This window comes from Anomaloglossus baeobatrachus, chromosome 6 (assembly GCF_048569485.1).
Source record: "Anomaloglossus baeobatrachus isolate aAnoBae1 chromosome 6, aAnoBae1.hap1, whole genome shotgun sequence".
NCBI classification, from domain to species: domain Eukaryota; kingdom Metazoa; phylum Chordata; class Amphibia; order Anura; family Aromobatidae; genus Anomaloglossus; species Anomaloglossus baeobatrachus.
In genome coordinates, this window is record NC_134358.1 from 217,229,583 (window position 1) to 217,241,610 (window position 12,028).

At 47.1% G+C, this 12,028-nt stretch overlaps 1 protein-coding gene across 1 annotated transcript in view; it reads right to left on the reverse strand.

Annotated features, from left to right (window-relative positions):
- Positions 1-2,186: 2,186 nt before the first annotated feature.
- Positions 2,187-12,028, reverse strand: part of MRS2 (magnesium transporter MRS2) — a 43,586-nt gene continuing 33,744 nt past the window's right edge. Inside the window, exons 9-11 of the mRNA XM_075314689.1 lie at positions 8,191-8,308; positions 6,992-7,105; positions 2,187-5,763 (exon numbers count right to left, since the gene is read on the reverse strand). Coding sequence (XP_075170804.1) covers positions 5,701-5,763; positions 6,992-7,105; positions 8,191-8,308 — 295 coding nt within the window. The 3' untranslated portion in view covers positions 2,187-5,700. The remainder of the gene's footprint in view (positions 5,764-6,991; positions 7,106-8,190; positions 8,309-12,028) is intronic.

The window sequence follows — 12,028 nt, forward strand, 5'->3', positions numbered from 1 at the left end:
GGGGTCAGTGGAACCTGCCGGTAGAACAGCCCCACAAGCGGTACAAGCAGCATAGAAAACCTGTGCCTTGGCACCTTTGCTTTTTGCGGTCGACATGCTGTTGTGTCCTCTGAGAATCTAGGAGAGTATATAGCAGAGGATCCCTAGTGACCGTACAGTGCAATGTAAAGCTGTAAGCATAAAATACAATATACACTTCGGCACCAGTGGGGGTCAGCCCTTGAGGGCAGCTTACCGCCCGCTGAAAAGCGGGTGTGTGGGCACCAGAATCCCGTGTCTGGGTCTCCCAGCCTCCTCTCTCCAGCTCAGACTGCACACAGGAATGGCTGCCGGCGTCCTGAGAAGAGAGGTGGATCGTGGGCGTGCCTCAAACAAAAGTGCGGGAAACTGGCGTCCCACTGTGCCCAGTGTGAGGGCTGGAGTATGCAAAGCAGACTCCAGCCCTCTGCGCTGACAATCTGTACAGCATCCCGCCCTTCCCCTGACTGGCAGGCCTGGGGGCGGGAACAAAGTGAAACTAGGCCGCAAAAGCCGGGGACTCTAGTAATAAGCGCGGCCGTGATATATGCACGGCCAGCGCGGAAGTCCCCGGCGCACTACAAGTCCCAGCCGCGCCGCAGCAAAAACTGACAACAGCGGCCGCGCGGCAGTTTCACATACATGTCCCCTCTCAGCAAGCTGTAGATAGGAATGGCACCAGCGCGCAGCGCTGTTGTCCCCGGCGCACTAACACACCCAGCAAGCTGCAGTGTGCGCGCGGACTGTACGGGGACACAGAGTACCTTGGCGTAGCAGGGCCCTGTCCCTGACGATACTCCGCTCCATATCCAGCATATTCCCCAGGGGCTGTGGACGGAGCACGGTCTCTGTGCCTGGAGACCGGTAAATCCCACTTCACCCAGAGCCCTAAGGGGGATGGGGAAGGATGCAGCATGTGGGCTCCAGCCTCTGTACCCGCAATGGGTACCTCAACCTTAACAAACACCGCCGACAAAAGTGGGGTGAGAAGGGAGCATGCTGGGGGCCCCATATGGGCCCTCTTTTCTTCCATCCGACATAGTCAGCAGCTGCTGCTGACTAAACAGTGGAGCTATGTGTGTATGTGTGCCTCCTTCGCACAAAGCATGAAAACTGAGGAGCCCGTGATCTCACGGGAGGGTGTATAGCCAGAAGGGGAGGGGCCTTACACTTTTAAGTGTAATACTTTGTGTGGCCTCCGGAGGCAGTAGCTATACACCCAATTGTCTGGGTCTCCCAATTAGGAGCGATAAAGAAAAAATAAATTGTTTTTTATTCTCAACACTGGTCATCTTTAGTTTTTGTTGTGTTTTTTCCTCAAGGGTACATATTGGTACATTGTGACGTTAAACGCTATAATCACTGGGGTTCAGATGCAGAGACCCTGACTGATCCCTAAAACAAAAAGCAGAGTGGTGGATGGTCTCATGGAAAATGTACCCTAACCATACTGATCTTTACTTCTGGTACAGACTGCTAATAAATATGAATAGAGTTTTCATTGTGTTCATAGTTACTTTATTGTTCATTTTTGGATTCTTCAGAAGAATTACATAGTAATAAAGTAAATACATAAAGCTCTTTTCCAAATATAATAAATATACAATTTGTATTAAAATCACAAAAGTATACGTAATTTACTTAAAATCTATTTACATGTGACAATATATACACTAGACACTTAACATGACGGTAAATAAACCATCTAATGTACTAATGGGTACAAGTCCCTGTATTCATCTGTAAAGTAATAACTGCATACAGCTTTTATAAGGCTGCTTTCACACTACGTCTTTTTAACATGCGTCCTGAACGTTTTTTTAACGCAGAAACGGATCCAGTGCAAATAAGTTTTCATTTCAATGCATTTGCAATGGACTCGCGTTAACATGCGTTCACCTGCGTTTGCGTGCGTTATAGTGAGGATCCAGCGACTTGCAGTTTTTTAACATCTTTCAAAAATGCTACTTGTAGCGTTTTTGAGCTGCGTCCAACTTCTGCAAATTGCTGGATCCTGACTAAACAGCATGCAAACGCAGGTGAACGCTGGCATGCTGATAGACAGGATCCTGCTTGCTCTACTGAGCATGCCCAGAAGCCAGCCTCCGTGATCAGTCTCTCTCTCTCCTCCCTCTGTCTCTCTCCCCCTCCCTCTCGCCTCCCTCTCCTGTCTCTCCCCCTCCCTCTCCTGTCTCTCTCTCCCACCTGAGAGCTGCGGACACTCGTAACCAAGGTAAATATCGGGTAACCACTTATCTTAGTTACCCGATGTTTACGTTGGTAACGTGTGCAGGGAGCCGGCTCCTAGCAGCTGCAGACGCTTGTAACCAAAGTAAATATCGGGTATCCAAGCAAGTATACCCGATGTTTACCTTGGTTACGAGCCTCGCAGATGTCAGATGCCGGCTCCCAGTCTGGCACGTTTAGTTCCCCTCACTCCCGATCACATGACTCCAATGCCCGCCCCTAAACATCCAGTGACAGGATCCTGCAAAATAAGACATGCGTTTGCATGCATTTTTTGCTGTAAAAGCAGGATCCGCTTTTGCAGCAAAAAAAACGTTCAGGACGCATGTTAAAAAGACGTAGTGTGAAAGCAGCCTAAGCAGTAAACAGAAAATTGTAACAATTAAAAGGGTTGTCCACTACTTTTATATTACAGACCTATCCTCAGTTGTGGGGGTGTGAGAACCAGCACCTCCAGCAATCAGCTGCTCCCGATGCTGGAGGTGGCCAGATGTGATCAGTCGCAAAGCTGCACAGCACTGCTCTGCCAACGGCACAGTGGGCTCTGCCAACGGCACAGTGGGCTCTGCCAACGGCACAGTGGGCTCTGCCAACGGCACAGTGGGCTCTGCCAACGGCACAGTGGGCTCTGCCAACGGCACAGTGGGCTCTGCCAACGGCACAGTGGGCTCTGCCAACGGCACAGTGGGCTCTGCCAACGGCACAGTGGGCTCTGCCAACGGCACAGTGGGCTCTGCCAACGGCACAGTGGGCTCTGCCAACGGCACAGTGGGCTCTGCCAACGGCACAGTGGGCTCTGCTGGGTACCACATTAAAATGAATAGGGGCAGATCTGCAGAACCCCAATGTGGCAACAATACAGTTAACGGAGCTGTGTTACTCCACTCCACAACTGATCACATCCTGCATTTGCCAGCAGCGGGAAGAGCCGGATGACGCATCCCTAGCCATCTAATATTGACAACCTAGCCTAAGGATTGTTCATCAGTATAACACTAAGGGACAAACCCTTTAACATCGATAGTCTATTCTTAAATTAGCCACATATTTGAGATGGCAGTCTACCGAATGTACATTTGGACAATCATCTTTCCCAGCTCCCCCATACAGGAGCACTCTGTTCAGCTCTGTATTCATGTATTGTTAACCGGTCTCCCATGAAAACAAAAGGAACTTTCAATTGCTGATCATTCCTACCTACAATATCATGTCGGGGGACAATCAGGAGGCCCCCCCATACACAAAATCTGATTTGGCCGACTCTAATGTGATCATAAAATGTGCGCTTAGGTGGATTAGACCTATTGGAAAACCACTTTAAGCCATTTTAACTATTCAGATTACACTAGTTCCCGTAAGTACTTCAGTTATCTACAAATCTTGGGGCCGATCCACACGGCACAGGAGATATTAGTGATCTATGGCTTTCCAATTGGATTCCATGCTATGAAGAGGCAGGGAATCTGTGTACCATCATAAAATGCTTGGTCAAGTATTACTTCTAAGTTTAGAAGTGACATTTCTGAAAAAACATGGAAAGATTTGTCTGCAAAATCTGTAGATTCCAAAACAAACTCAAATTGAGGTAGAGTAAGGACACCAAGAATTGCTGTGGGTGCTCTATTCCTGCATAAAATATATATTATATATAAATTATTATATGGCCATGTTCTTCAATTCTTAAAAGGAAACCTGTCACCTAGTTTTTGCTATCCCATCTGAGAGCAGCAAGATGTAGAGGCAAGAGACCCTGATTCCAAAGATGTATCATTTACTAAGCTACTTGCTGTAGTTTTGCTAAAATTAAGGTGGTGTCACACACAGCGACAACGACGTCGCTGCTAAGTCACCATTTTCTGTGATGTAGCAGCGACGTCCCGTCGCTGTGTGTGACATCCAGCAATAACCTGGGCCCTGCTGTGAGGTCGCTGGTCGTTGCTGAATGTCCTGCTTCATTTTTTGGACATTGCTCTCCCGCTGTGAAGCACACATCGCTGTGTGTGACAGCGAGAGAGCGACGAACTGAAGCGAGCAGGGAGCCAGCGTCTGGCAACCTGCGGTAAGCTGTAACCAAGGTAAACATCGGTTAACCAAGCAAAGTGCTTCACTGGTTACCCGATATTTACCTTGGTTACCAGTGTCCGCCGCTCTCAGGCTGCCAGTGCCGGCTACCTGCTCACTGCACGTGTAGCCAGAGTACACATCGGGTAAATAAGCAAAGGTTTGCTTATTAACCCGATGTGTACTCTGGCTCGGAGTGCAGGGAGCCAGTGCTAAGCGGTGTGTGCTGGTAACCAAGGTAAATATCGGGTAACCAGCGAAGCATTTTGCTTGGTTACCCTATATTTCCCTTAGTTACCAAGCACAGCATCGCTTCCACATGTCACTGCTGGCTGGGGGCTGGTCACTAGTGAGATCTGCCTGTTTGACAGCTCACCAGCGACCATGTAACGACGCAGCAGCGATCATGATAAGGTAGGTCGTCAGTCATGATCGCTCCTGCGTCGCAACATGTGACCCTAGCTTTACTGTTGTGTCTGCTGCAGATCTACTAGTTCTCTGAATCCTGAGGTCAGTAACACACCACTGATTGCCAGCTTTCTATGTAAATTGTGCATAGGTAGGGAGCTGCCAGTGTTGACGGCGGGGTTATCTAGAGATCATGATTACACAGCAGGTGGCTACAAGGTAGGGCCTTGTCTTTCTCTGATGTTATTTACACGGGAAAGTTAGAGTCCATGAATATGGAGGACTACATGTCAGCAAGTTTACTAGTCCTCTAGTGAAAAAATCCCTGTTTTATCACCAGCAGACTACCAAAACTGGAAGAAGCAGCTCAGTAAGTGATACATTGCTGTAGTAATGGTCTCTGCACCTACATTATACTGGTCTCAGATTAGGTGGCAAAAAATGGTGACGGATTCCCTTTAAGCTAGTAAGGAACAACAGTCAGTAAGGCACAAGAGGATGCAACGTTAGATCCACAGATAATAAATAGATGCTCATAATGTTAGGGGTTGTTTTAGATTAATAGCAGCAAAGTACAGTACAGCAGGGAACATGAACATTGTACATTAAAGTAGTATCAGCCGGCTAATCTACTGCAACGTCAGTCCAAGAAATCTGAGGTTTTGATTACATACTTCTTTTTACAAAATTTGTTAAATTCTAAGAAAAAAATAATGATAAACCAAAAATATCATAAGGTGCAAATGAATGAAGCTCAAGGGACAGTATATGCTGTAGGGAAGCGGGCTTGCTCGGTGACACGTCTATGCCTTGTGGTGTTTCACACAGATCTGCAGAATATTAGATCACACAACTTGACTTCCGCACCCTGGAGTGTGCAACCACATGACCAAGAATAGCGTTGTAACAGTCAGGTCAGTAGCAGTCCGGTCTATGGAGCTTGGTTTTCTGACCCCTAAATGAAAATTAAACTTTATGCCCATTTGTAGCATCTGCTCTTCCATTGAAGGGAAATGCTCTCTTCCAGATCTTAAAGACAAAAGGATTGAAAAACCCATTAACAGCAAGAAAACAAAAAACATTTTTGAAAAATTCACAAATGAAAAAATGAAATTAAATTTTAAAGGGGGTACACTAATGGCTTTCCTGATTACAAAAGATATACAGAGCCATAACCACAGAGGACGCCATCATTGGTGTTCTACCATATCCAGAGCACATGCCCAGACCGGAGAGGTCCAAACTGGGATGTCTCAGAACAACCATGACGACTGCATACATCAATCACATCCACATAGCACATATTACCACAAACTGCTCCTTCTTGAATAATGGAACAGCCAGATTAGTTCCCCATCAAGTTTAACCAATGGCAGATCATAATAAGATTGTTACATAATATATAATGCAAGTAAAGCAATAACAATAATATAAAGCACATATACGACATTATATAGTTATTGTTCATATGGAATAAAGAATTGTTTACAAGGTGTACCCCAATCAGGATGGTCATGACCTCCAATATTAAAACCTCACCTTAAGCCAAATTACATCAATGTAGATGGGGGCAAAGAAGGACGTTTGTCACCAGGCAGAGATTTTAATATTTGAGGATAGGACCATCCCGATTAGGGTACACCTTGTGATGGGGACACTTTACCACTAGGAATTTGGGGGGACCTCATGTATGAAAGGTCAAATTTGTCTCAGACCACAAGATAGGCACCAAAAGAGGATACGCCCCTCTGCGTTACCATACAGATAAATCTAGAGGATATATAATATACAGTACATATACATTATATATTTATATATTATAATTATATATGTATATATATACACATACATACACACATATATATATATAATATTATATACTGTGTGTATGTATGTATACATATATATATATATATATACACACATACATACATACATATACACGCACACATATACACATACACACAGTATATTTATATATATATATATATATATATATATATATATATATATATATATATATATATATATATATATATATATATATATATATATATACACACACATACATATAATAATAATAAAAAATATTATATATATATATATATACACATACATACACATACATATACATATACATATATATATATATATATATATATATATATATATACACACACACACATATATATCCACACACATATATATACACACACACACATATCCACACACATACACACACTGTACTATTACATACTGAAGGTGGCTTTGATGGCTCCAGATGTCTTCCGAGAAAAGAGAGCAAGCGTCTCCAGATCAGGCCACTTCCTAGGAACATAACTCCAGTAACAAACCAAAAAACTTGTGGATCCTAAAGAAGGGAAGGAGATTAAAAAAAAAAAAATCTTAAAGGATGGAAATGCTGGAATAAAAACCTTTTATTTTTAATATTTATTTTTTACCATGGCTTGAGTCTGTGCAACAAGTGTCACATTGCGACTTTACATCTTATGCTTTCCTATGGTGTTGCATGCGACCTGTGACGGAGTTGCAATTCTTCAGACTTGCTGGACTGTTGCTAGTTGCACATGACTCACTTGCCACAGACTTTAATGCAAGTCACACGCAACTGCAATTTGCCAGCAAGTTAGGCTTTTTATTATTTATTTTTTTGCAGCACAATTACCACTCAAATAGTCAGTTGTCAGCAAGTTGCACAAATTTTTTTGTGTTGAGCAACTTGTCTTAGAATTGCTGTTGTGCGACACATGTAGCTGTGTTGCCCAAGCCTCAATGTGAAGACTCAAGTTGCACAACATAAATGATTGATGGGAGTGTACATCGAATTTACCTTCAAAAGGGGTTGCCTGGTGTAAAGCCATTAGTCAGCAGTCACTATGTATCACTGACTGCAGACTTGCAAGTCCTCACATCTCATGCACTGTGCACTGAGAGGATTCTATGATGTCTGAGCTGGGAATGTAGATTGTGTGGCCACGTGTATGCAATACTGATATGTCCATTAAGAATCGAAGTACAGAACATGGCTATGCGCCCCTATAGTCTGATTCTGCAGAGGCATATATACACCACATACTTGCGGCCATGTGCCTGCCTTTCCCAGCTATGACACCAGAGATCCGCTCAGTGCACAAGATGTGAGGATTCACAAGTGCAGTCAGAGTGATTACATAGAGTGACTGCTGACTAATGGCTTTAGACTGGACAACCCCTTTAATATCAAAAGATGTGTTTGTAGCAGGCACAAAAATCAACATTGCACAATCTACAGAGTTAACCCTCCCTTAGCACATTCCATATCCATCAAAAGGCAAGCTACACAATAGGATAGGCTGCATCGCAGCCATAACATGCAGCTCCCTGCTATGTAGGTGCCGGATACATCTGTATGGTTAAAATATTCCCCAGATAAGAAAAATATAAAGCAAAACAAACCTCTTCAAAAGTGGACTCCAAGTTCATCCCAAAAGCCACTCCAATTAAGCCAAAAAGAGAAAGGGAAAAGGTTCCCATGGTCAGTTGCAAATTGAGCCTCATCATTACATTCCGATGACTGAAAGATACAAACGTGACAAATCTCTAGAAAGACGGCAAAGCCACAAACACCAAATCCTGAGTGTAACATACATATGGTTTGTACAAGTATAAACAGCTGTCAAAAGAGATACCGGGTTTTCTTGAAAGGTGCTGAAAAGACTGAACATATGAACAGAAAGTTGTTTTTCCATAGATGTAAATAGAAAGATTCCCTTGAGCATTATGTGAGAGTTTTTCGTAGGACCAGCTCAAAAAGAAGGATTTTTGTGTACTCACCGTAAAATCTCTTTCTCTGAGTCTTCATTGGGGGACACAGGACCATGGGTTATGCTGCTGTCACTAGGAGGCTGACACTAAGTAAACAGAAAAAGTTAGCTCCTCCCCAGCAGTATAACCCCTGAGCCGGAGGCGGGCTCAATCAGTTTAGTGCACAAGCAGTAGGAGGAGAATCAAACCATTCTGGATAATACAGATAAAAACTATGAATAGTAGTCGTGTGACCAGTGGCCTGGGGAAATAGCCACTGAGGTAACCGACAGGAAATATATATAACAAATAACACAAGCAGGGTGGGTGCTGTGTCCCCCAATGAAGACTCAGAGAAAGAGATTTTACGGTGAGTACACAAAAATCCTTCTTTCTCTATCGTTTTATTGGGGGACACAGGACCATGGGACGTCCAAAAGCAGTCCCTGGGTGGGAAGAAAAACCATCACCGGAGATAGGAAGGTAACCGCTTCCCCGTCGGGCTTGCGCCAGACTTACAAGCACCGACGTTGTTACAGGTGTGTCACTGCCACCCGCAAACCTTACTCCAAGGCTGGCCGTTGCCGAAGCTTGGGTGTGAGCCTGGTAGAAACTAGTAAAGGTATGCCGACTAGATCGGGTGGCGGCCCAGGGAACCTGGACGGTCGACATCTGTAGTCCAATCGCCCAAGGGGTATCCCTTGCTCGGTAGACCGCGGCGGAAGTCCGCCCTTCATGCGATAGTCTTCACACATGGAGTAATGGATCCATGTGAACAAATCAGGCCCCTGGCGCTGGCATGGGCCTACTGGGACCAGGTGGAAGGGTGGACTGGTTGTCGGTGTAACCGAAAAGGGTGTCCTGCAGACATGTAAGACTGAGGGCTCGTACCAGTTCTGGAACGAACTAGGCCCCTTCCCGGATGAGAGAGGAGACTAGAACCGAAAACTCAATACTAAACACTTCTTCTGGAAGGAAACAGCGAGCTGCCTTGGACAGAAACGAAGAGTTCTGGCCGGAGCCTCCCCCTGTCCTGCTGGAGGCGCTGGAAAACAAAAAGGGGAGAAGAACGACAAGAGGGCTGTCCGCCCTGATGCTGTCTGTAACAACGAGATGGCCACGAGGCGCCCACCTAACAAAAACAGGTGGAGCCGGGAAAAAGGGGGTACCTTGAACGAACCCCTCACTGGAAAAAGAATCCACGTTTTTGGTGAAACGATGAAACAGCCGAGCCAGATGGACGCTTCTCAGAGCGAAGGCTCTGATTGGATGACGGAAGTGAAAAGACTCCGAAAAAATCCGAAGCGAAACGGGCCAACAACTGGCCCATACAGGGACGCGCGAGAGGGTCGCGTTCGGATCTGACTGGAAGAATGCCAGCAAAAAAGAGGGAAGATGTGGTCCTCACCCACCGGGGGAGCTCTTTCCTAGTGGAAATAAATCCTGGAGGAAACTTGATTCCCGGCCCTCAACGTTGTCTGTAATCCTCTTGTCAACAGCATGACTGAGGCAGTACCCGGGATCCACTGGTGAGGCCGTCGAACTTGGGGCCTTTGAGTCCCGGTAGAGGAGAGGGGCCCCGACACAGATAACTTGGCGGTCGGGAAGGAGCCCCGGGGCCTCCGTGAGGAGTTGAGTAGGCTCTGCGAAGTATGGTCGCCTGGGTCACTCCAGAGGCATCGTTGCCTTGGTCCATCCTGAGAACCCTCGAGACCATGGGAAGCTGCGGGAAGATGCAGGAGAACCTGAACAGGCTACACGACCGGTCGAGGGAGTCGCACCTAGACCAGAGCAGGTGGTACACTCGAAGCACTATTGACTTGAAAGTTGGAACGGGAGAACAATAAGTCCACGACTGGAGGTCTTCCCTCGCCCGTGAACTGACTGGTGACTTCCCTGTTGAGGAGCACTTTTCCTAAGGGAGGTCTTTCCTACCGAAAAAATCGGCCGTCCAAAACGTCCATGCCAGGGATGGACTGACCGAGATAGCGAGTTAATGGACCCGTCCCAGGGCAAAATCCTCTTGGCCTCTTCCTTTGCCATGACACTCTCTGGGTCTACCTGGTGGATGATGCATGTCACCGCTGTGGCATGGTCCGACTGGAAACTGACTGGGCAAGGCCCGACCCAGAGAAGAATTGTAGCCGTGCTAACCGGATGGCTCTGGCTTCCGGAATGTTGAAGGGGAAACAACGCTCTAGGGCTGACCCTCGGGACCGTGCCGAGGAAAAAGTGGGGGTAGCATACCCCAGCACGGGAGACTGGTGACGGTTGAGAATATCCTCCAGCGGAGGGAAGGGAAGCTTCTCAAGGGACGATTTCGAAGACTGGTCCGCTATGAGAAAATTGGCGGATCAACCATGAAGACGGAACCCTCTTTGTCTTTAATCTTCAGTGTGGTCCACTGGAGAGAAGGGGTGAAATCTGGTACGTGCACCGTCGCTATCACCTGCACAAACCGCCGAGGGCTCGCATAGCCAGAACGGGAGCGGGTGGCATGGGTACGCGGAACTCTGTGCCAGGAAGGAAACTATTCCTGCGTGAGGAGTACTTCCTCCTGAACGGGCTCGAAAAAACCGTGCCTAAGGGATGATGGACCGAGCCGGGGTCTGGGAGGACTCGTTCCGGTATCTCAGCTACTCTAGTAGCGGAAAGTGAATATGACGGTCTAACCTCAAGCAAGGAACCTTGAAGGGAGAACCCTGGACCTCCCGGCCGTACTTGGGCGTAGAGAACCTAGCAGCCCTGTAGAGTAGGGTGCGCAGGGACAGAGATCCCTGTCAGCGCTCTTATAAAAAACTGGAACGGTCCACTGCCACGCAAGGCGGAGGGGCTGTTGGAGGAATAGAGGCTTCCTGACGAGAGCGGCGCGAACGGCTGGAACCTAGTGTGAGGGGACGATCCTGATGCCTTTGGAGCGATGCCGGGAAAGGGATGAACCCTTTCCTTACGTAGTCTAGGGGAGAGAAGTACTCTACCCTGACGTAGCCAAGGGGGGCCACTGAACTCGCCTATCTTCAGAGGGGCGTTCCCTAAGGACCGAAGGGAAGTCAGCGGCCTCCTAGATGCCGAATCTGCGTACCTGATCCCGAGTCAGAGGCCTCGACGGGTGGACACACTGATGGTAGAGGCTCAGGCCGAGCGGCAGGCAGGCCCCAGGTATGTGAAGAGAGGGTACTCACTGAAGATGATAACCAGTCCTGGGACAGCCTAGGTGGAACTTGGTCCGCTGCGTATGGAGTTCGCTGATTCTCCGAGGGACGCCACGTTCGGGACGAGAAACCCGGAGGAACACAGGCGGGTCGACTACAGGGTGGGGTGCCCCTTCCATTTGGAGCCCCCTTTCTAGAAGGGGTAATGACAATAAAAGGACTTACCACCGGTAAAAATCAAGGCCTGGGATTATCCGTGATAACGCAGTCACACGGCGAACTGTATTCCAATGAAACCGCAGGGGCCTGCCCTCTTCGTCTCTGCAAGGTAACTGCCC